The sequence below is a fragment of the Pogoniulus pusillus genome, chromosome 3 (genome assembly GCF_015220805.1).
Source record: "Pogoniulus pusillus isolate bPogPus1 chromosome 3, bPogPus1.pri, whole genome shotgun sequence".
NCBI classification, from domain to species: domain Eukaryota; kingdom Metazoa; phylum Chordata; class Aves; order Piciformes; family Lybiidae; genus Pogoniulus; species Pogoniulus pusillus.
Genome location: NC_087266.1, coordinates 41,328,601 through 41,349,739, shown reverse-complemented (window position 1 = coordinate 41,349,739; position 21,139 = coordinate 41,328,601). Strand labels below are relative to the sequence as shown.

General features: G+C 38.4%; 1 protein-coding gene across 1 annotated transcript in view; it reads left to right on the top strand.

The window, feature by feature from the left end:
- The window catches only part of TDRD3 (tudor domain containing 3), a 110,887-nt gene extending 89,969 nt beyond the window's left edge, over window positions 1-20,918 (top strand). Inside the window, exons 13-14 of the mRNA XM_064174324.1 lie at window positions 17,254-17,390; window positions 19,376-20,918. Of these exons, the coding sequence (XP_064030394.1) occupies window positions 17,254-17,373 (120 nt within the window). The 3' untranslated portion in view covers window positions 17,374-17,390; window positions 19,376-20,918. The remainder of the gene's footprint in view (window positions 1-17,253; window positions 17,391-19,375) is intronic.
- Window positions 20,919-21,139: the final 221 nt, after the last annotated feature.

Below are 21,139 nucleotides of genomic sequence, written 5' to 3'. Positions count from 1 at the left end.
CACAGGATGAGTTGAATGAGATGGAGCACTTTTTTTTTCCCCTGATAGGTTGGTTTGGTTTGTTGCAGTTAATTTGTTAAAGCTGACACAAGATGGTGGAACAAGGTGAGGAGAGAATTCTGCCACTGAAGCAGCACAGTCCTAATGTCATGCAGCTTCCCAGTCTAGTCACTGAGGCTCTCTCAGTTGTTACTAGGGAGAAATAAGGATTTTCCAAGGACCTTTCATTCCATTCAGAAATGAAAAGTACCTTTTTCGAGGTTCTTTTTTCTCTCAAGGCAGTCGAGGTGCATAGCATAAATTTAGATCATTATACTTATCTAAGATAAATGTCAACCAAATGCCAGCATCTGTGCATTGAACAATGTTTTTATGGTTTCTTTCTGAGGTTTTGCTATTTTGTTGCTAAAAGGTCTTTGGAGCTGTAGGGTTTTTGCAGGTGGAAATTCATTAGGATATTGCTCTTCACTTGATTGTGTTTGAATGCTAACCCTAGTCCTTATTAAGCATTTGCAATTCTTAATCAGCAGTTGAAGTCATGCAGTAATACTCTGGTGTCTTTTAAGCTGAACACTGTTGGCTGCTTTCTTTGTCTTTGTTCATATTAATATCTAAATCTAGGTGGCATGCACAAATGCAGAGTGAAATTCTCATGCTGCTTAATAATTACATCTTTGTCATAATGTTTAAGTAATGTTATGATCTTTCCTATTTGCAGAAGGACAAAAAAGATTTTTAAACTGACCTCAGTAATTGCTTTTCACTCATTGAGGTTATCCACAATAATGAACTTGTTTTACTGGAAATGTTGTGCTGAGTTTTATTTCAGTCCTCTGGGTAACCTCCAGGTACCTAAGTCTTTATTAACTGTCTGTATGGAAGGTTTGTTACTCATGTGAAAATATACAGGGTGTGAGTTCCTGTGTCCTAATGTAGCCATTTATTTCAGACCTCTTCTTGAAGACAACTTCATTTCTATTAAGGTTGGTTTAAAGGTATAAATTTCATCTTTGTGTTAGAACTGATTATTCTTTACTATTTTCTCCAGTGCTTTTTAGTACTCACATATTGAATTAAAATGTTTTTCCCAACACGTACAAGCTGGATAAAAGGTACCACTAGGAAGAAGGAAGGAACTCAGGTTGCTCAACTAGTCACTTGAAAATCAACAGCCGTAATGTCACCCTTATTTTGATGACACTACCTGTTGTTAAGCATCTGAACTTCTGATCTACTTTTGGCATCCTTTATATTATCAAAAATAGTAAAATTGTGAAATCTCTTTTTACATTGTTGATAGATTTAATACAATATTGTTTTGTCTTCATCCCATGCTAGTTAATATTCTACTCTCTATCCCTTCTGTTATCAATCATGAACTGTACTTCATAAGTTGTGTGGTTTGGGAGTTTTGCTGTTGTGGTTAGGGCTTTTTTTTCCTTTCTTGCTGTTGTTTGGTTGGCTTTGGTGTGTGTTTTATTTGCTTTGTTTGTTGGTTGGGGGATTTTTTTCTTTTCTTGACTGTAGATCAATTTTGCCAGACATTCTCAGGATACAATGCTTTTTCCACTTGGGCAGAAAAAATGTTATTAGATGATCTTCAGGCTCTTTGATAATTGATTGTATATAGTCCATCACCCAGTTTGCCTTGACTCATTTCAAAATTTCAACCCCTCTGACACCTAACATGCTGCTACATATCTTTCTGTTAGCTGTAAGTATAGAAGATAGAGCTGCATTTTACATAAGGTAGATCAAAAAGCTAGTGGGGATTATTCTGTTTCAATAAGCACAAACAGTGCCCATATAAAATACATGCGAGAACACTAAAACTGTGAGCTGGGTTATTTTTCCTTTTTTTCCCCTTCCTTCTGTGCTTGCAATATTAGCAAATATTGTAAACAATAAAATTGCATTTGGATTCCACTGTTTTAGAGTTCTTCTGAGTATCTTGTATGTTGTACTGTAGCACTGTATCTATTTCCCTTAATGTAGCAGAAATCACTTAACATTATAATCCCAATGGAAAAAAAATCACTGAAAAGCCATTGTAGAAATAAGAACTGCTTTTTCTTGTAAAATATATGAGATAATACTAATAGTTGAGAAGCATGGAACATTAAGGGCCTTCCTGACTCACTTAATAGTTTGTTCTGTGGCAAAAAAAATAAAGCTATTATTTTGAACTTTAAGTCTTAATTTTATTCTTTAACTTACAACATTTTTTTTTCCTTAATAAATTATGAAAATATATAGCCTAAGTACTTAGCTTGTGAAATTTTCCCCCAATTCTCTTGTTTTCCCTTCTCCATTCTTCAATTACTGAGTGACAAGATAGGCTGTGTTCTGCTGTTTACACTATGATTACCCCTTTATATTTTTCTGCTGTTATGTGAAGGAAATACAGATGTACGTTTCCCCCCCTGCATGTGTTATGGTTGTACTCTGTTTGTTCCCTGAATAAGCTAGAATTCACACAAGGGCTTTGTTTGCAGCAATTCACTTAAAAATTCTAATTGAGGTCTATAGTTTAGCATAGTTCCCTGTGCTTGTATCTTGCACTGTTTCTGCCTAGAGAGGTAAGAAGGCAAAGCCTATTATTAAGCTGTGTGTAATCCTGCTTCTGTGATTTGTTTTGTTTTGTGGAGACTAAAAATCCACTCTGCAGCTTTCCTTCAGTAAGGAATGAGTTGATGACAGAAAATAGCAAGGGGTCTTGGGTTACTGTTAATTCATGCTGGCAGACATTTGGGAGCTCAAATTTGGTAAGATTGTTTGGTACCTCTCAGAGCTCCAAGAGCCTCTAAAAGTGTTGAATTACCTGAGATCAAACTGTAATTCAGGGATTTCTTATACCTGTCCACTGTTTCAGGTAAGTACAGGAGTAAACTCCTATGAGTTTCTGAAGGTGTTTGAACCTGTTTACAGCAATGTAAAGAGCAACACCAAAGCCCACTAAATAAAGACTTAGAGCTGTAAAGGCTTAGAGCTTCCTCTTCAAGCTGGAGAAGACTTGTGTCTGTATGTTTTATGGAGGTTTTGAACCCATCTCAGTGTCTGCATTTGACAGGCAAGTACTTTATTTCAACATTAGGGTGCTGTTTCCTTATTGCTCTGCAGCATGGATGGCCATAGCATCACACTGATCTTTGTGTTGCACATCAAGCAGAAAGTCTTTCCCATTAAATAATTAAGTAGGTACAGTAGATAAACATGTCTTGGTTGGATCTCTTATCTAGCCTCTGCATTCCTTGACTGTACTAAAAAAGACTTGTACGGTTTCCTTAAGTTCTAATACTACTACAGAAAAAAAGGTCCCTAAGTAGTTACATCGGACAAGAATTTTATGTCCTGAGTTCTTTGGCTTCTGTACTGTTAGGAAAAGCTCTAACCTAATTTTGCAATTCATACTTGTTCATTGACTGGATTAAATGAAGGCTGAGTATTTCGGGCTACCCTTTGTGAGTGGTGGTGTATACTTCTTAATTTTAATCTAAAAAGTTCAGAGTGTGGTTTTAGTTTCCACAGAAGGCCATCTTTCTGGCTAACACTTCAGATTTAGGTAGTTGCTCCTGATTTAGCAGATTTAGTTGCTTCTGTCCTGCCAGGCTGAGAAAAAACGTTTCATGTTCTATCCTAAATGTTATTACTGTTACTAGCAGAGACTTTTTTTACTTGCTGGAAATTTTGCTTTAAATTCCATCACACCTTTTGCAGAGTGTCGTTCTACCTGCCTTTACACAGAATGAACCTTCAGGTTCTGTCAGAGTAATGTATTTCTCCTGCCTCCTTTTAAGAGGCAGTATTTGGAGGCAAGTATTGTGTAAAGCATTTATCCTGACAAACTGCTAGTAAGTATTTTAGTTTAGCACTTCTATTTGCTGAGAATTCTCTTATTCAGGCTTTCACTTGATGTGTCCATTTTGGGATACAGAAAGAAGGTCTTAAATTCCTCTGAAATTTACTGGCAGTTTACTGAAATGTAGTAACTGACATTTAAAGATGGTTAAGGAACTGCTTTTTCTTTGTCAATAAACTAAAAGAAGACAGATTTCAGTTGAGAGGAGGTAGTTTTTACTAAGCAGGCATGAAACAATGGTTTTCAGTCTTCTGAATTGTGAAAAGTTTGTCTTTCATTTGACTTTTTTTTTTGTTCATCAAACTATGAAATACTGCAAATTGTTTCCAACCCATACAAATAAGATGTTCTGGGAAATCATAGTCACTGAAAAAGTTGTGACAATTAAAGCAGGATGCTTTGAGCATTACACTGTCCTTGCCTCCACCTCCTTGCTATTAAATGAAATGACATGTAGTGTTGATATGTTATTTAGAGACAGCATATTGGGCTCCTTAGGTTGTTTGTTTTGAGAGAGGCTATTCCTCACTAAACACCTTCCTTTAAAGTGACTTGCAATTTCATTTTGCTATAGCACATCTTACCCTGTTGTAAGTGTTGTCTTTTATCCTGTTCTCATGCGATGAAAGTTCTTCAGATGCTCGTTTTGAGACTTCTGAAGAGTTTTGGGCTTGGATTTCTCTGTATTGCATCTGTTGAGGTTGAACATATTGAATATATAAAAGAAATTTGGTATGTAAAAAATGGCATGAATAGAACAGATGCCACAGCTTCTTTTCTGATTTCCATGTCTCCTTTACATTTCTGAGTTTGTTCCCATCCAATGCTTTGCATTAATGTAGTTGTTAAAGAGGAAACTGGGGGAATTGGTGTAGTACTCCTGATTTGTTGCTGTCTAAGGAAGAGACACATGATACTGTTGGCTTGAACAGACAAGAAGCTAATTAATTTGTGGTGGGATATGTGCATGTGATTACAGATGTTACTGCTCATGTGTACAGCTCATGTTGATTGGTCTCATTAATGTGCTGAAGTCTGCCTGTATGGGGATGGTTAATGTCTGAAATGCTTGGAGTTGTTCTCCTTGTTTGCTGGCTTCCAAGTGTTACGGATAACAATACCTGTAAACAACATTTGTTTCTAGTTCTTACATTATGGAACATAAAAAGTTGGATCTAAAGATAATTTTTGGCAGCAAAGTGATTTACTTTTCAGAGATATTAAAGCATGTTAAATTGCTCCTTTTGTTGTTTGAGGAGAGTGTTTTTCTGCTTCTCTTGGCTTGCTTAGTGTAAAAATCGATTTCTGACATGCACAGAGGCTTTACTCATACTTCATATTAGTAATACAATTTGTATGTTTTTTTCATGTCCTGTGATAGACATTATAGACTGCTACTAAATGAATGTTTGTGGATACCTGAGCTTGAACAGAGTTGCTCATGTTTCAGAGAGCAGGTGACGAGGCTGCCTCAAGTGTGCCATTTCACTTTAGGACAGTGATGATGAGCCTTCCTCAGTGCTAGGATTGAAAGTAAAATTTTACAGGACATTAGGTACAAACTTCTCATGCTTGCTTTCCTTCTTGGCCCATTTCAGCATTGCTTCTTTTCCCTCTGTACTTAATCAGCCTCCTTTTGATGTTTGACATACCCTGAGTTGGTAGGTTACACCAGCAGTCCTTGTTGCTGAGTGTTGCATACCCCAGCCATTGGACATTGCATTTTAAGTTAGAGAATTTCATTGCCGCTATCCAGAGACAGAAGTTGGATCCTCAGTAAGGAGCTTGAGTTCCAGGAGGGAGCTTTAGAAACTGTAAAATTGTTTAGGTTGGAAAAGGCCTTCAAGATCATCAAGTCCAGCCATAAACCTGACACTCCTAAACCATGTTTCCAGTGTCACACTTACTTAAGTACCTTCAAATATGTTCACTCAACTGTTTTCCTGAGCAGCCTTACAATCCTTTTCAGTGAAGGATCTTTTCTTAGTAACCAATCCAACCTTTTGTGGCAGAACTTGAGGACATTTCCTGTTGTCCTGTTGAATTAGTTGGGGCAGTTAAGAAGGCAGGAATTATACAAATCTAGTTATTTTCTGAAAAGCCCTGCCCCAAACTGCATACACACTGGTTAAATTTTATTTATGGCTTCTAATTCAGTCAGGAAATCTTCAGAAGGATGGTCATGGGCAATTTTAGTGATTTAGGAAAATCAGAAAATGGAAAAGGCTAAACAGCTTTACCCCACTTGTAAATAAGAGGCAGTTCAGAGCCCTAGGAAAAGTCTGTTTTACTCATGTTGATGCAGTAGAGTTTAGAAATAGTCCCTTGACTTGTTACTTGGGAAAAGAAATGAACAGCTTTCTCTGCAGTTTCTTTCAGGTTGTTGTAAAGAGCAATAAGGCCTCCCCTGAGCATTCTCTTTTTCAGACTAACCCTCTCCTGTTGCCTGAACCACTTCTCATGAGACTTGTGCTCTAGACCCTTCACCAGCTCCGTTGCTCTTCTCTGGGCATACTCCACTGCCTCAAAGTCTTTCTTGTAGCGAGGGGCCCAAAACTGAGCACAGATGCTGTTGGCCTTCTCAGTCACCTGGGCATACTGGTAGCTAATACTCAGCCAGCTGATGACCAATACTCGGAGGTCCTTTTCCATGGGGAAACTTTCCAGCCACTCTTCCTTGAGCTTGTAGCATCACATGAAGCCACCATGACCCAAGTGTGGGACCTGGAACTTGACCTTGTTGAATTTCATACCACTAGCCTCAAGCTATCAATCCAGCTTCTCCAGACCCCCTCTGCGGAGCTCTGCATTTGACTTCAGGGATTGGAATGCCAAATTTTGTCCTGGCTGTGCATGTGCACAGCATTCTGTGGTACCCAAACCTCTCCACTACTCTGTTTGGGTTTTGATAACAGTTTTCTGCCCTAAAAGCAAAGCACTGGGTAAATTTCAGATAATATCACTTAATATTTCCTTTCTGAGATTTTTGGGGCAGATTTGGGCTTTTTCTGATTACATACTGTAGTAAGACCAATACTTTTTTTCTCCCTATATGGAAGTGCATGATTTTTCTCATGAGTGCACTTAGTGCAAAGAAACTGAATGATGATTGTTGTGGTCTTTTTTCAAAGTATAGGCAATTTTTTCTTTCTTGCCACATGTTTAGGACTGTGTCTGTATTAGCAATCTAAACTGAACCTTTTCAGAGCTTTTTGTTCAACTTGATATTTTGCCAAACCGGATTAATACTTCATTCAAAACAGAGTGTTGAAGAAATGGAAGAGCTGACAGTTGCATGTTGGGGGAGGCATAGAGGCCCTTAATTTACTGCTCTTTTCCAAAAGCTGCTACAATTACTCATTTTAGTAACATAGTTCCTTACAGCACGGAAATCCTTATAGTGTTTACTGTTATGGATTCCACGTTGTTAGATATGTGTTGTTTGTTGAAATCTTCTCTACTTCCAATTTGTGGCTTTCTTCTTGCATCAGGAATGGTGTGGTCAGCAGGAGCAGGGAGGTCATTCTGCCCCTGTACTCTGCACTGGTTAGACCACACCTTGAGTACTGTGTTCAGTTCTGGGCCCCCCAGTTTAGGAGGGACATTGAGATGCTTGAGCGTGTCCAGAGAAGGGTGACGAGGCTGGTGAGAGGCCTTGAGCACAGCCCTACGAGGAGAGGCTGAGGGAGCTGGGATTGTTTAGCCTGGAGAAGAGGAGGCTCAGGGGTGACCTTATTGCTGTCTACAACTACCTGAGGCTGGTTGTGGCCAGGAGGAGGTTGCTCTCTTCTCTCAGGTGGCCAACGCCAGAACGAGAGGACACAGCCTCAGGCTGCGCCAGGGGAAATTTAGGCTGGAGGTGAGGAGAAAGTTCTTCACTGAGAGAGTCATTGGACACTGGAATGGGCTGCCCGGGGAGGTGGTGGAGTCGCTGTCCCTGGGGCTGTTCAAGGCAGGATTGGACGTGGCACTTGGTGCCATGGTCTGGCCTTGAGCTCTGTGGTAAAGGGTTGGACTTGATGATCTGTGAGGTCTCTTCCAACCCTGATAGTACTGTGATACTGTGAGTTGAGAAAACTCTGTGTGTCTGCTGGTTGCATGTTAGTTGTATAGCAGATCTTGCTTCAGTCTATCTACTTTTCTTTTGGAATATTGAAAATCAACCTTTAAATATTTATATTTTTATACTGATAGTATGCAGAAGCTGAAATTCATGGCTCTTTTCTTTCTGTATTGAGAACATACAATGGAGATGGTGTTTTGGGACATGGTTTAGCGGCCGTGGTGGAGCTGATGATCTCAGAGGTCTTCTCCGAGACTGGATGATCCTGGTGGTCCTTTCCAACCGTAGTGATTCATAGTGATTAGATGTGCTGAAGGATTTGGTTTAGTCAAGGACTTGTCAGTGTGAAACTAATGATTGGGCTTGATGATCTTGAAGGTCTTTTCCAGCCTAAGAAATTCTGTGATTCTGAAGAAAATGATTGTATAAGGGCTAAGACTAAAAGCAATTCTGGTAGTGGATTTGCTTTAGAGATTTGCAGTGGGGAAAAGTGAAGCACAGGTGTTTAAAGTAACTGTAAAGGCTTGTCAGATACAAGCCTCAGTAGAAACTTCTGATCTAGCTAAGTAAATGCATCAGCAGGAAGGAAAAAGAGTTGATGCAAACAAAACACAGGACTGTCAACACTTGAAATAAAAGGTGGAGCAAAATGCCCAGAATATTCAAATTGAGCAACAGTTGTGCAGTCTCTTTCTCAAAGTTAGACCAAAGGGTTGTTTTTTTAATTCAGATTATGCTGGGGTTGATATGGCTGGATAGGAAAAAAGGCTGGGAGGATGTTACCCACATATGTCAATAGCTAAAGGGAGAATGCAGCCAGTGACCTGAAAAAGGAACCCCAAAACTCATGTGAAGTTCTGCAGTAGGTGTATTTTATTACAGCCCTGGGTGCAGGCAGGATCACTTCATCAATCCTGCACGCTCAGTGCTGGCACAAGCCGCAATTTGTTACAAGAGCATGCATATTCGTAATATCCCATCCCTGGAGGTGTTTAAGACCAGGCTGGATAAGGCTCTGGCCAGCCTGACCTAGGGTAGGGTGACACAGGGGTTGCAACTAGATGATCCTTGTGGTCCCTTCCATCTCTGACTGATTCTGTGATCTAACTTGTAGGACGCTATGTCTTTGCAAGCAGAAACCTCACAAGAAGAGTTGCGCTTTCATTTTACTGTGTGCCACGGGGCTTGTCTGCAAGTATAAATAGCCTGTGCAGTACCCTCAAGGGGAACAGATAAGCTAGCAAAATGTGGGATAATTGTGCCCCAGGCTTGCATTATTCTAGTTTTATGGAAATATAATTGGAATGTAGTCTATTTAGGAAACAAATATGTGTTTTGCTAGCAATGAAGTGGAGAAATTCCTGATTCCAAGTTAACTGTTGTGTTGCTTTTAGCAGTCTCATGTTTAAACATGTAATTCTTTTCTGTGTCCATTCCTTGATATTTACTGCTCCACTCAAAACTTGGAATGTATATTGTCTTAACAGAATTGTTCAGGCATTAGTATCATAGTATCATAGTATCATCAGGGTTGGAAGAGACCTCACAGATCATCAAGTCCAACCCTTTACCACAGAGCTCAAGGCTAGACCATGGCACCAAGTGCCATGTCCAACCTTGCCTTGAAGTGCCCCAGGGACGGCGACTCCACCACCTCCCCGGGCAGCCCATTCCAGTGTCCAATGACTCTCTCAGTGAAGAACTTTCTCCTCACCTCGAGCCTAAATCTCCCCTGGCGCAGCCTGAGGCTGTGTCCTCTCGTTCTGGTGCTGTCCACCTGAGAGAAGAGAGCAACCTCCTCCTGGCCACAACCACCCCTCAGGTAGTTGTAGACAGCAATAAGGTCACCCCTGAGCCTCCTCTTCTCCAGGCTAACCAATCCCAGCTCCCTCAGCCTCTCCTCATAGGGCTGTGCTCAAGGCCTCTCACCAGCCTCGTCGCCCTTCTCTGGACACGCTCAAGCATCTCAACGTCTCTTTTAAACTGGGGAGCCCAGAACTGAACACAATACTCAAGGTGTGGTCTAACCAGTGCAGAACTGAACACAATACTCAAGGTGTGGTCTAACCAGTGCAGAGTACAGGGGCAGAATGACCTCCCTGCTCCTGCTCACCACACCATTCCTGATGCAGGCCAGGATGCCACTGGCTCTCTTAGATGTATTTGAAGGCCATCCGCTTATGTTACAACTGATATTTTCCACAGAGGGAAAATGAGATAAAATAATATATATATAAAAAACTATAATATGTGGTCAATCTATTTTTGCTTGAAATCTATTGCAACTGTTTTAAATAATATAAACCCCCAAAACTATAATGCTGCTTAAGTTGAAAAAGAAATAAATTGGAGCAGATCATGTTTGCTAAGAGAAGTAAAACCATACAAGTGCAGCACACTACACTGTAAAAATGATTCTGCTTTAGAAGAACATGGTTAACAATGGGGGATGTCCTGACATGGTTTTGTTTTAACTCTGTGTTCAAAGAGCAGCTTTGGGAGTGTTCTTTGACAGGCATGCACGCAAACAGGCACACACTCTGGTAGAAAGTTGTTAAATTTCACTTCAACTCATAAGTCATTATTCTCAGGAAAACTTTCAGTTATTCTTAGTTAATTACTTCTACTGTCAAAATCTGCTTCACACACCCAAAATATTTGAATGAGGGTAGACTGATTGCACGTTCCATAAAATTATCTCAATGGGAAAAGAATTTAAGAGTGATTAGGAGTGTGATTTCATGGACTGAGCTGATGACCAGCTGTCAGCTCAGAGTAGGAATCAGTTCTTCCTCCCTAATCCTGGCCATCTTGACTTTTGAAACTGCATTGAACTTTACAGCATCTGAGAAAGAAGGAGAAAGGAAATGAAGAATGATGAAAAAGATGCAGGAAAAGAAGAACTTGCTTTGCAATAGCAAGACATGATATTCATGCAATAGCAAGACATGATATTCATGCAACTGTCTGACATTACACCCTGCTTAGCAGAGTTAGTTTATAAATTGAAGTGTGTCACATAATTTATTCCTTTCTGTAGTTGCAAAAGATTTAATTGTAGTGTGCTGATACACTTTAAGAGATACAGGCAAGAGTTTAGTAACAGTAATTGTGTGCCATATCATTACTGTTCTAAATTAGAAGTTAATTTTAAAAGCCCTTTATGATTGCTACATTATACTTTTTTAAGGGACCTTTGTGATTAATGTCTTTACAATGAGCTGTGTGAACTTTCAGTCGTCAGTGATACATTATTCTAGTGCCTTACAGGATATGTATGAGTGTACTAAAAGTATATATATATATATTTTAAATGTAGTGCTAGCCTGACTCCTTTAAGGACACACTAACAGGGTAAGAGGATTAGACTAGTTACCTGATAGTACTGAGATCAACTCCATGCAGATCTAGCACTTCTCTTGTGGCTCATAATTTAACTGAAGTTTGTAGGGCTGTAGGCCCAGCTTCATTTAGGACTGTGTGCTGTAAAAAAAAAAAAAAGTATCCACAGCCTCACAAAGGTTACTCTGTGAGAAGATTGCTCTGTGAGAAGAACTGCTGTTTTAAGTAACAAATAACTTGCAGGGGAAACTGGTCAAGAGCAAGTATGTTGAATTATTCTGTAATAGACACTTGAAAAATGCTTTTGTCACAAAGTACTTGGTTAAGATCTGTGCTAGTTTGAGCCTAGCTAGAATGTTTGGTGAAAAGAGCTAGATTATAGGCTGTGGAATGAAAACAGGGCTCATGTCTGCCTCATTCACTGGCTTGCTGAGATGTATAAGAATCAAAACATAGATAAGGGACTCTACTTCTGTTGGGGAGCTCTGAGCTGTATCTCTCTCTCTAACCTCACCCTCCGTTTCTCTGACTAATCCACTTTTCTTCCTAACCCCCTGGCCGAACCTCCATTCTTCCTTGGGACTGGGTTAAGGTTGAGAGGGGTAGGGGGAAGGTGAAGGGGCAGTTGAGAGCCCCTCCTGGGGACTCAGATTTCTGCTGTGTTTCTGTATTACCTTTTACCTTGTATATTTCTGTCTATAACTGTATATACTGTAAATACCTGCTTGTGTATTCTGCTAAGCTGTAAATAATAAGCTTCATTCAATTTCCAGAGCTGGCTGAGTCTAGCCTGGGTATTTCTAAAGTGTGTGTGGGGGGTAGGTGACAAACTCTAACAAGATCTTAAAAAATATGTTAGTGGTAATTCCTCTTTTACTGGGAAGTTTTACAGTTTGTTTGGCAGTAATATCAAAATGATGCCCTAAAGCCACTTTAAGATTGTATAACCTAACACTTGTGCTTTTACTAAATGACAGAAACTACTTTTTCATTAACTCTTGGTTTACTCTCAGCTATTGTGATGTTCTAAAAATCCATTTAAGTATTGAGATGAAATCAAAGTTTGAGTGCTATAGACACTTTAGCCAGTGATTTCCTTCTATGTAACATACTGCAATTTAACTATCTAAATTTACCTTTTTCTAGAAAATGAGAGTTCTTCAATAAGGTCATAGGGTGATTGGGGATTCTCTTTGGTTACCTTTTTTGGTACATGTGGGAAAATCTCATAGTCCATAATTTGGATTGATAGAAGGACTGGTAAGTAAAACCTGCAGAACCCAAAGATTAAAATACTTAGGGACATCATCACTGGATGGTTAGGCAAAAGAAACAAGTTTTACAGAAGGAATTCAGGAGATGAGTTGTTATATTAGCAGCAGGAGGCAGCTGTTGCCAGTGTAGTGGCCAGTGCAAAGAGGCATTAAATCTGGACCAGGGCATGGGAGTTGCAATGCACATGAGAGAGACGTTCATTTTACAAAGAAGGCAGCGCTCTTTCTTTGTGCTGGGTTCGGCAAATGTTCCATGGATTTGGGCATGTGAGTGTTGTGGTTTCAACTGGAACAGACTTAATTTTCTTCCTGGTATAGTGCTGGAAGGAAGTCAGAACTACAGCTTAAACTGAAATGGTGGTTTGACTGAGATGGAAAATGTCTTCTGTTTTCCTTGCTTCCTATCTCTTCTTTGTATTATGGTTTGTAACCCATGCTGCTCCTTCTTGCCTCCTTGCTCAGACTCTGATGCTCAGGCTATGATCCCTAAGCCCTTAATTAGGACACAAAGAGCTATAACTGAAAAACCCAGTGAATAGAGGAGAATTATCTATTAATAAGCAGGAATAGGAGGAGGTAACTATTTCATACATGGTAAACGGATGGAAGTGTCCAAGTTGAGACTGGCAACTGCATCCTGAACATATGCCAGCAGAACTTGCAGCAAAGCTTTTGTGTACTGCATAAACTTCTATTCTGCTTTTTAGTGTAACCCACCTGTTCATTGTTTCAGAAGGTTGTGCAGTAAGTACTCACTTCAAGGACTGTGTTAAGTTTGTAGATGGTACTTTTGAATGCATTGAAAAAAAGCTCATTGATATTCAATGATGACACTTTTAATGCAATATGAATTTAGTCTGTTCTAGTGTTGTTAACTATAAGAGTAAGTCAGTTTTTGGAGCATTTTAAGCATTGGATTTATAATTTTGTTCCATTGAATTTGTTATGTGAAGTCACTTGGCTACACTGATGTTACTTGATGTTTCCACTAAGCTCAGCTAGTAAACTATGGTGGTGGTACAAGCTCTTCAGAGTATATAGGGCCCAAATAGAAGAACTCTGTGTGTGCATATAGAGATCCACATTACACTTTTTAAGTTCTTGTCTGTCTTATGATATGCATTTGATGTTTTTGTTCTAACCTCACATTTTTATGGCAGAGTTTTGATTAGAAGCTGAAGTTCTCAGCGATTTACATTTCACTGTCTTCTTTTCAAGTACCTAGAGAATGCTGGCACCCCCACACGCTCTCTCATGTAATTCCAGCCTGCAGTAATGTCTCTGTAAGTTTCATTGGTAGTGTTTGCAGTAATGTCTTTGTAAGCTTCATTGATAGTGTTGTAAATGTGAAAATGTCCTTGCTTTTTCCTGTGCTTCTGCCAGTTTTTGCTGTCTTCTACAGTTATGTATAGAAGTGTCATTTAATCTCAGACTACACAGGCCTAGGCATCTTGCAAGCACTAGGAAATTCAGCCCTGAGTCCTGGAATGTTAGGTAACTAATGGATAATACACTCAAGGACGAGTTGACCAAATATCTGAGGTTTTGGAGTGATAATCAGCCTTGACTGGTAATAAAAGGAAAATGAAAATGCTCAAAGAGAGATCTATGGCTAGCTTTGTTTTATAAAATGCAGTCTGGCTCTTACATGGATAAGGAAGTAGGAAATGGAATAATTTAGAGTGATAATGATTTAGATTGATAAACTGAAAAGACTGTAAAATAGAGTTGGTGGCAAGATGTGTGACCTGATTGACTGCAGTGTTTTAACAGGAACAGCTGTAAACAGTCGAAGCTTCTAGGTTGAATAGCAGAAGGAAAACAAGGACGGGAGAATTGGAGATAGTGAGGTTTGCTTACAAAGGGAAGATACCCTATCAGAAGAGGAATGGCAATTGTGAGCATGATGTGGAGAGTCTTTAAAGTAAATTGAGGTAAAGAAGAACCCAGGAAGGAAATATCCCTGAGGAGGAAATGCAGTAAAATGGCCAAAAAAAGGATGAAGGATCTTCAGTGATGGACTTGAAGTGTCAGTGATCAAGAAATGGTGGAAGAAAAGAAATGGAATTGCTGGCAAAACAAGAAGCAATGTTTAAAAAAAGATGTGACTTGGCAAATTGTTATTTTGGAGAATGTTAGGTGCAATTAGGATCAAAGGCAAATAGCTAAGACCCAAGAAGGCAATGATAATGTGTCATCTGATAAGAAGACAGCAGAATTCACAAGACTCAGTAATTCTGTGTGGGAACCCACTGCAGAGAGAAGAACTAGAAAACAGTGTAAAGGTTTTCTGTTACTCATTTGTTCTTATAATTTGCTTCATTGCTTGCTTTCATTTAATCCAGAGTCTCAAGAAACTGAATGTGACTTCAGATTTCACTCTTGCCTGTTTGAATAGAAATACCTGGAGCGAGTGCATCTGAAGCTTGTTCACTCTGTATGTAAAGACAAGAACATCAAAAGAGAAATCTGTAAGACAAATTCTAGTTTTTATTTGTTTTTACTGATTTCAAAGCATCAGCAACAGAAGCTTTGAGATTTGATGAAGACTTGCTACTTAAGAAATTTACTCCTGATAGCCAACCTTTATTCTGGGGATGAGTATGTAACAGGTGAGATGTGATGCAGTGAGCTGTTCAATTTGTGTTCTTTTTGAGCAGACTACCAAGGCTGCAGAGAAAACCAATCATGTCTAATTTGCTACACTCTTAGATATAACAGTATACATTGCTAAATTAGTTTTCCAGTTTTGGAGTGATCCAAGTACTGAGCACATGAAACTTCACGTATTTATTTACACTTTAAGGACAAGCTCTTTTACATTAGATTGAACCTTTGGCATAGAGTTTTAAGAAGGCTTGCAGCTGTGTATTTCTTTGCTCTTTTGGCAAATAATAAGGAGCTATTTTCAGCTGTTTGGTTTCTTGAAGTGGACTGAGTGAGTTAAAGCATTTACAGCACTTGAGGCATCTAGCTTTTTAATGTTTTGGTGCTAATACAGCTTGCATTGTCAGTGTTGGCAGATTACTTCATATACTAAGTTGAGGATTGGTACTAGAGTTAACAGTATTGAAAACTAGATTTGTTTGGGTTTTTTTTGTTACACACCTGCTTTTGTGTTGAGTTTGCCTTTTGGATAGTCACTGTTTCTTGAACAACTTCATATGAGGGAATCAATAGTGCTACAAGCAATAAAAGAGGTATGCTAAGAAAAGTAAGGTTTTGTGCTAGAATTCTGTAGTTCTGAGCCTTTGGCTACAATGAAACCGAAAGATCTAAATCAATTATTCTGTGTTCAGTCGTCCTGAAAATCTGTTTTCTTCTGCAGCTATTGCAGACTGTGGTAGGGCTTAATCTGTTCTGGAAGTACAACTACGATCACAGACATGCTCTGTAAATAGGAAACCATGTCATGAGGAACATGGTTGTAGTTGTTGCTTTTAACATTTGTTTATATTGGTATTCGAGCTGGTGGTGTTTCTTGAGTGAGATCTGACTTTTCACAAGAGCCTTAGAGGGCAGATTTTCCTTCCTATCTCTTAGTGCACTGTTTTGCTCTGTGGCCTGCTTACTCTATTATATGCATGCCATGCAGTAGGACAGTTCTTGGGCGTTGGAAGAGCTGACAAAATTAATCACTTGGTGTTCTTGGTTTGTGTTCCTGTGTGTCCCTGTGCTGTGTATGAAAGGAAACTTTCTCAAAGTTTTCTCAAGAGTGGATCTCTTGCAGCATGTTCCCTCTAAATCTGGTGTCTGCTACAGTGCAGTATTAGGATATTAAAACCCCAAAACTCTGTTTCCCTGAGTATAACTATTTGCAATTATACTCATGTTCAGACACTTTTCAGCTATAATTCTCCTATTTCTCTTTTGTTACCAGCTCTGTTGATCTTAAAATCCTTTTTTTTGTCTTTGATGTGTCCCACTTTCAAGTGCTTCATCAGATAGAAGAATGTTTTTTTCCTTTCAGTGATTCTTGACCAAAATAAACATGCAGCTTTGTTAATACCCACCTATCTGCTCTGAATTCCTTGTAACTTGTCTCTAACTGTTTTGGTGTTGAGATGCCTACGAGTTCATGCAGTGTTGCAAATATATAATTACCACTCTTTTTATGTATTTGGAGCTTGTATTTATTACTGCTGCACATAGAAAATCCTCATCTAAACTGCTGTCCACCATACCTGTAGATTTTTTTTAATCACATCACAGATGTTTATATGCTGTTACAGATCTGTGTTTCTAGTGTGCATATTGCCAGATGATGTTCCTTTCATTTCCATTTCCTAACTCTTATTTCATTGCACACACTTTTCTAAACTCCTAAAAGCTGGTATTGCTCTGGCAGATTATCAAGGTTATAATTTTTTCTTGAGTTTGTTGCTTGCATAATGCTTGGAAAATAATTTTGCTTTAATATCTGTGCTTTGTTGTGGGTTTTTTATTGGTTTGTTTTTTTTTTCCCTTCTGCAAATGTTTAATAACTTCTGCTGCTGCTCTGAGGATTGAGTTTTGAGAGTCTCCATCCTGATTTTGTTAGCTTTTGTAGGTTCAAAAAAGCCACTACCTTTATCTCACTTTTATTAAGTGTCCATCTGCACAAGAGCAGGGGTTGCTGTATGTGCATGTTCATTCATATGCATATATATCTGTACCTACTCATGTATAATGCATTTGCCTACTCTTCCATTTAAAACAACACTTTTTACCTGCAGGAGGAGGAGGAGGAAACATATGAGCAAACTCTAGAATTCCGCAGAGGAGGTGATGGTCAACCAAGACGTTCCACACGACCTACTCAACAATTTTATCAACCTCCAAGAGCTAGAAACTGATTAATAAGGAATACAGGGTAAATACATGATAATGATTAGATTTCTTGAAAAGTAGATCAGGGTTGGTCTGTACCTTAACATTCCTCACTTTTATGTAGTTTGTACTAACTTTCTCCAATTTGCCAATAGTTGGCTGCTTAAGAACCCTCAGCATTGGGTTGCAGATGATGAATGCTTCGAACAAATAATTCAATGTAATCACCACTTTACAAGAAAAGAGACAAACTTCACAGAAAAAACTTTTCTCATGTGAAAAAGAAATATTAAGCAACAATGTGAGGCCACTTTGTTTAATAGCAGTAATTTTATAAGGAGCAGAGAGCAGTGATTCCTACATCTATGAAGAATTCTTGTTGTTAAATTTGTGTCTCACAGTTTAAGAGAGAATTTTATGGTTGTGTCTTTTTCATTTAGAAACTACTTGTGGTCCCTTATACATCAAGATGTGTGGCATATTGCTTCTGTATTTTTCTGGTGATATTGATATAGTTATAGTAGGAGTTTGGTATCTCTTCCCACAGCCGAACATCCAGGGAAACAGAGACTTAATGTATTTGTGTGTAGAGGAAGAGCAGTGCAAACATTCTGGCAGATAGCTTTTTAACTTTGCTGTGTGAAAGGACTGATGCCACCTGAGCAACATGTTACTTGATACTTTTTTTGTCTGAGAGCAGCAGCAAGTGTCTTAAATTCACAAGCACTGGACCAGCTGCTTCTCTGAAATAAGTGGCTGCAGTTTCTGCTGAACTGTCTCTAATACTGTGTCTGACACTGTCTCTGACCAGTGTCTCTTTATGCTACTTTTCATGAGCCATTTATGTGAACAAGTATGCTTTGTATTTGTTTGCTTAGCAAGGGAAGGAGAATTTGCCATGCTAACATCTAAAATCAGTGAGCTTGCCCTTGAATGGGGGGAGGTACGAGAGTATTTACAGTGCTGTGAAACCTGAGGATATACTTGCCTCTAAACTTTGTTAGTTAGCAGCAACAAAGGGGTTATGTATAATTCTGAGAAAATACACCTGATGTTTACATTTAGAAGTCTAGAAAAGACAACCAGAAGCCCCAGATGTAATTATTTTCCTAAACAAATCAAGTATGCTGTATTGCTTTCATTTTACTTGTGGATCTTCTAAATCCTTTAAGTTTTCAAACACTGATTGAAAGTCTACCTGGTATAAAGAAAGCTTTGTATAGTTGCATGCTATTTGGTGCACGTCTACAAGGTATCTGTTTTTTTTATTGAGCTTTTTAGTTCCTTTTTGGTGCTTCAGTCCTCCACATTTGGTTGGCTTAATAGGTGCTGCTGATCTCTGCAGCCTTTAGTATTTGTAACATGTGGTAACCTATGATTTTACTTCTCTATTATATGACAAAGTACCATTTGCATGTGGGGGAGTGCTTGCAGTATAGGAGTAAGTAATGTATTTATTACATAAAGGTAAAAGTTTTATTGACTCTTTTCAAACTGGTAATTACTCTGGTTTTGCCCATATAATTTGGTATTCTCTTTTAAGTAAGAGTATAAATCACTATCAATAAACAGGTCATAAGATAGTTTATGCAGAAATTTCTCAGTGCATATGCCAGAATTGAGTTCTAAAGCAGCTCAGCTTCCTCAATTGAGTGTCAATGTGATCAGCCAAATGAAGTGTGCTTAGTGTAACCAGCAGTCAAAACTAGGGAGGTATTTTGTGGTTTTTTAGATAGTATTTTTGATTATTTCCCTGATTTCATAGTGTAGATCTGGAAAAATGCATTTGAGAGAGAGGGGAAAACAGACATCCAGAGAGAGTTACAGAAACTTCTGTCTCAGGATGAGGGAATGAAGTGTTGGTAGGTAAGGAAGAAGTTTTCTAATGTAGTTGGCTGTTCCTTGTAGGTTTTCTTATACCTTAGTTTGAAGATCATGACATGATCCTGATGGAAATGGACAGCAGACTATCAAGACCTAAGCTACCATAAAAAGATGAGTAGTTGTTTGTTTCTTTTTTTCCTTTAGAAACCTTCTCAAGATGAGGAGAAATTCACTGGCAGCTCCATCTTGCTGAAGACTTGTAGAAGAAATTCTGGCTTTTTCCAAGCAACAGGAAATGTTATGTTGTTCCATAACAATGAAAGCTCATGTGAGCAGAAGGAATTTGGACCTGACACCACAAAAGACTTTTTTAGAAGTTCTTAGATATATGAAGCAGAATACTTTTTACATATGAAAGGGGCAAATTGTCATTGCTGCCATCAATAAAACCACAGTGCACTATTCTATTCTTTGCCTTGCATTCTTTTTACTGAGCCTTCATTGTTTGTTAACGTAATACTAGTGTGTATCATGATTTTTGTTTGTTTTGAATTGATTTTGGTTCTAATATTGTTTCTATAAGGTAAACATAAAGCAGGACACAACTGGGCCATTAATATTGATTTTAGGCTAGCATTAGTGAAACATTAAAAAGTTTCAGCTAATTACTGTACAGTGAAATTCTGAATAGACTCTGACTTTGTTTTCTCTGTTTTCCAAAGTTGCTGAAGGCCAAATTACAGATTTGCCTATTATGGACCTGCGACTAAAAGGTCAAAGGGGAGGAAAAAAAAACCATCATCACTTTCAATAGTAGTTTTCTAAACAATTTTTGGTAAATACTTTCTTTTTTTTAGGAATATTTATATTACAGAAATAGAAACATTTCTAGAAGGTAGAAAAAAAAGTAGTTTAAGAAAAAAATACCCAAAGGTGCATATGAGTGTTTTAAATGTGAATATGTGTGTACATGCACATGTGTGCAGCCAGGCGAATAATAAGCTCTGATTTTCTTGTAGCTTTAAACTCTGCTTTTATGCTCCATATCATTAGAACTTTTTTTCAGTTGTCACTGGCACTTGAGAGAACCTTATATCAGACTGCTTTTTCTTCTAAGCTGTACCTTGGAATCTTATTGATTATATTTGAAACAGACAGTATGTCTTTAGCTGAGATCAGTGCACCCTGCAAATCCCTCATGAGTTTTATTCTGATGATTTGAGATGGAAATAGCACATATGTTTAGAGGTACTTCTGTAAAGACAGAATTTTACCTGAGCTATGTACTGATGGTATAAACTGTATAATTAATTCTACTGGATTTCTCTCTGACTGCTCATACAAAACTATGTTTGGATAGAACCAGGTTTATTTGGATAGAAGGAAGTTTAATATTAATCATGTGGTTGAATGTATTTGCAGTACATAGTGTGGATTACTGTCTGAGTGCTGTCAGATCTTACCAATCACTTAAATACTTGCAGAGTAGTAGGAAACCAAATGTTTTGCTGCCTTAATGGATCCTAAGCAGCTTCCTGAGAATTATAATGCAACTCACTAATTCTAAAGAAATTTGGGAGCTTAAAACATGAGCTGGGCAATGTTGAACCTCTTTGCTATCAACTGACACACAATAAATTTTATGAAGCCTTTTGGATATAACTTCGAAACCACTTCCCAAATACTATGAATCATTCTAGCCAGTTCTGCTAAATTGTATGAGCAAATAAATAAATTGTAGATCTAATACACTGAATGTTGGATGCTTTACTTCTAGTGTTATCACTAAGACCCTGATAGCAGCTATTCAGCTTCATGAGCTGATGAAGACAGAGACATCCCTTTAGAACGTTGCTTTGACATTTTTTTTTCTTTACAAATAGACTGTGCACTAAATGAGAGCCCTACAATCAATGTACCAAAGGAGTTTCTAAAATTGAAATAACTTTTATGTTCTTTTGATCTTTC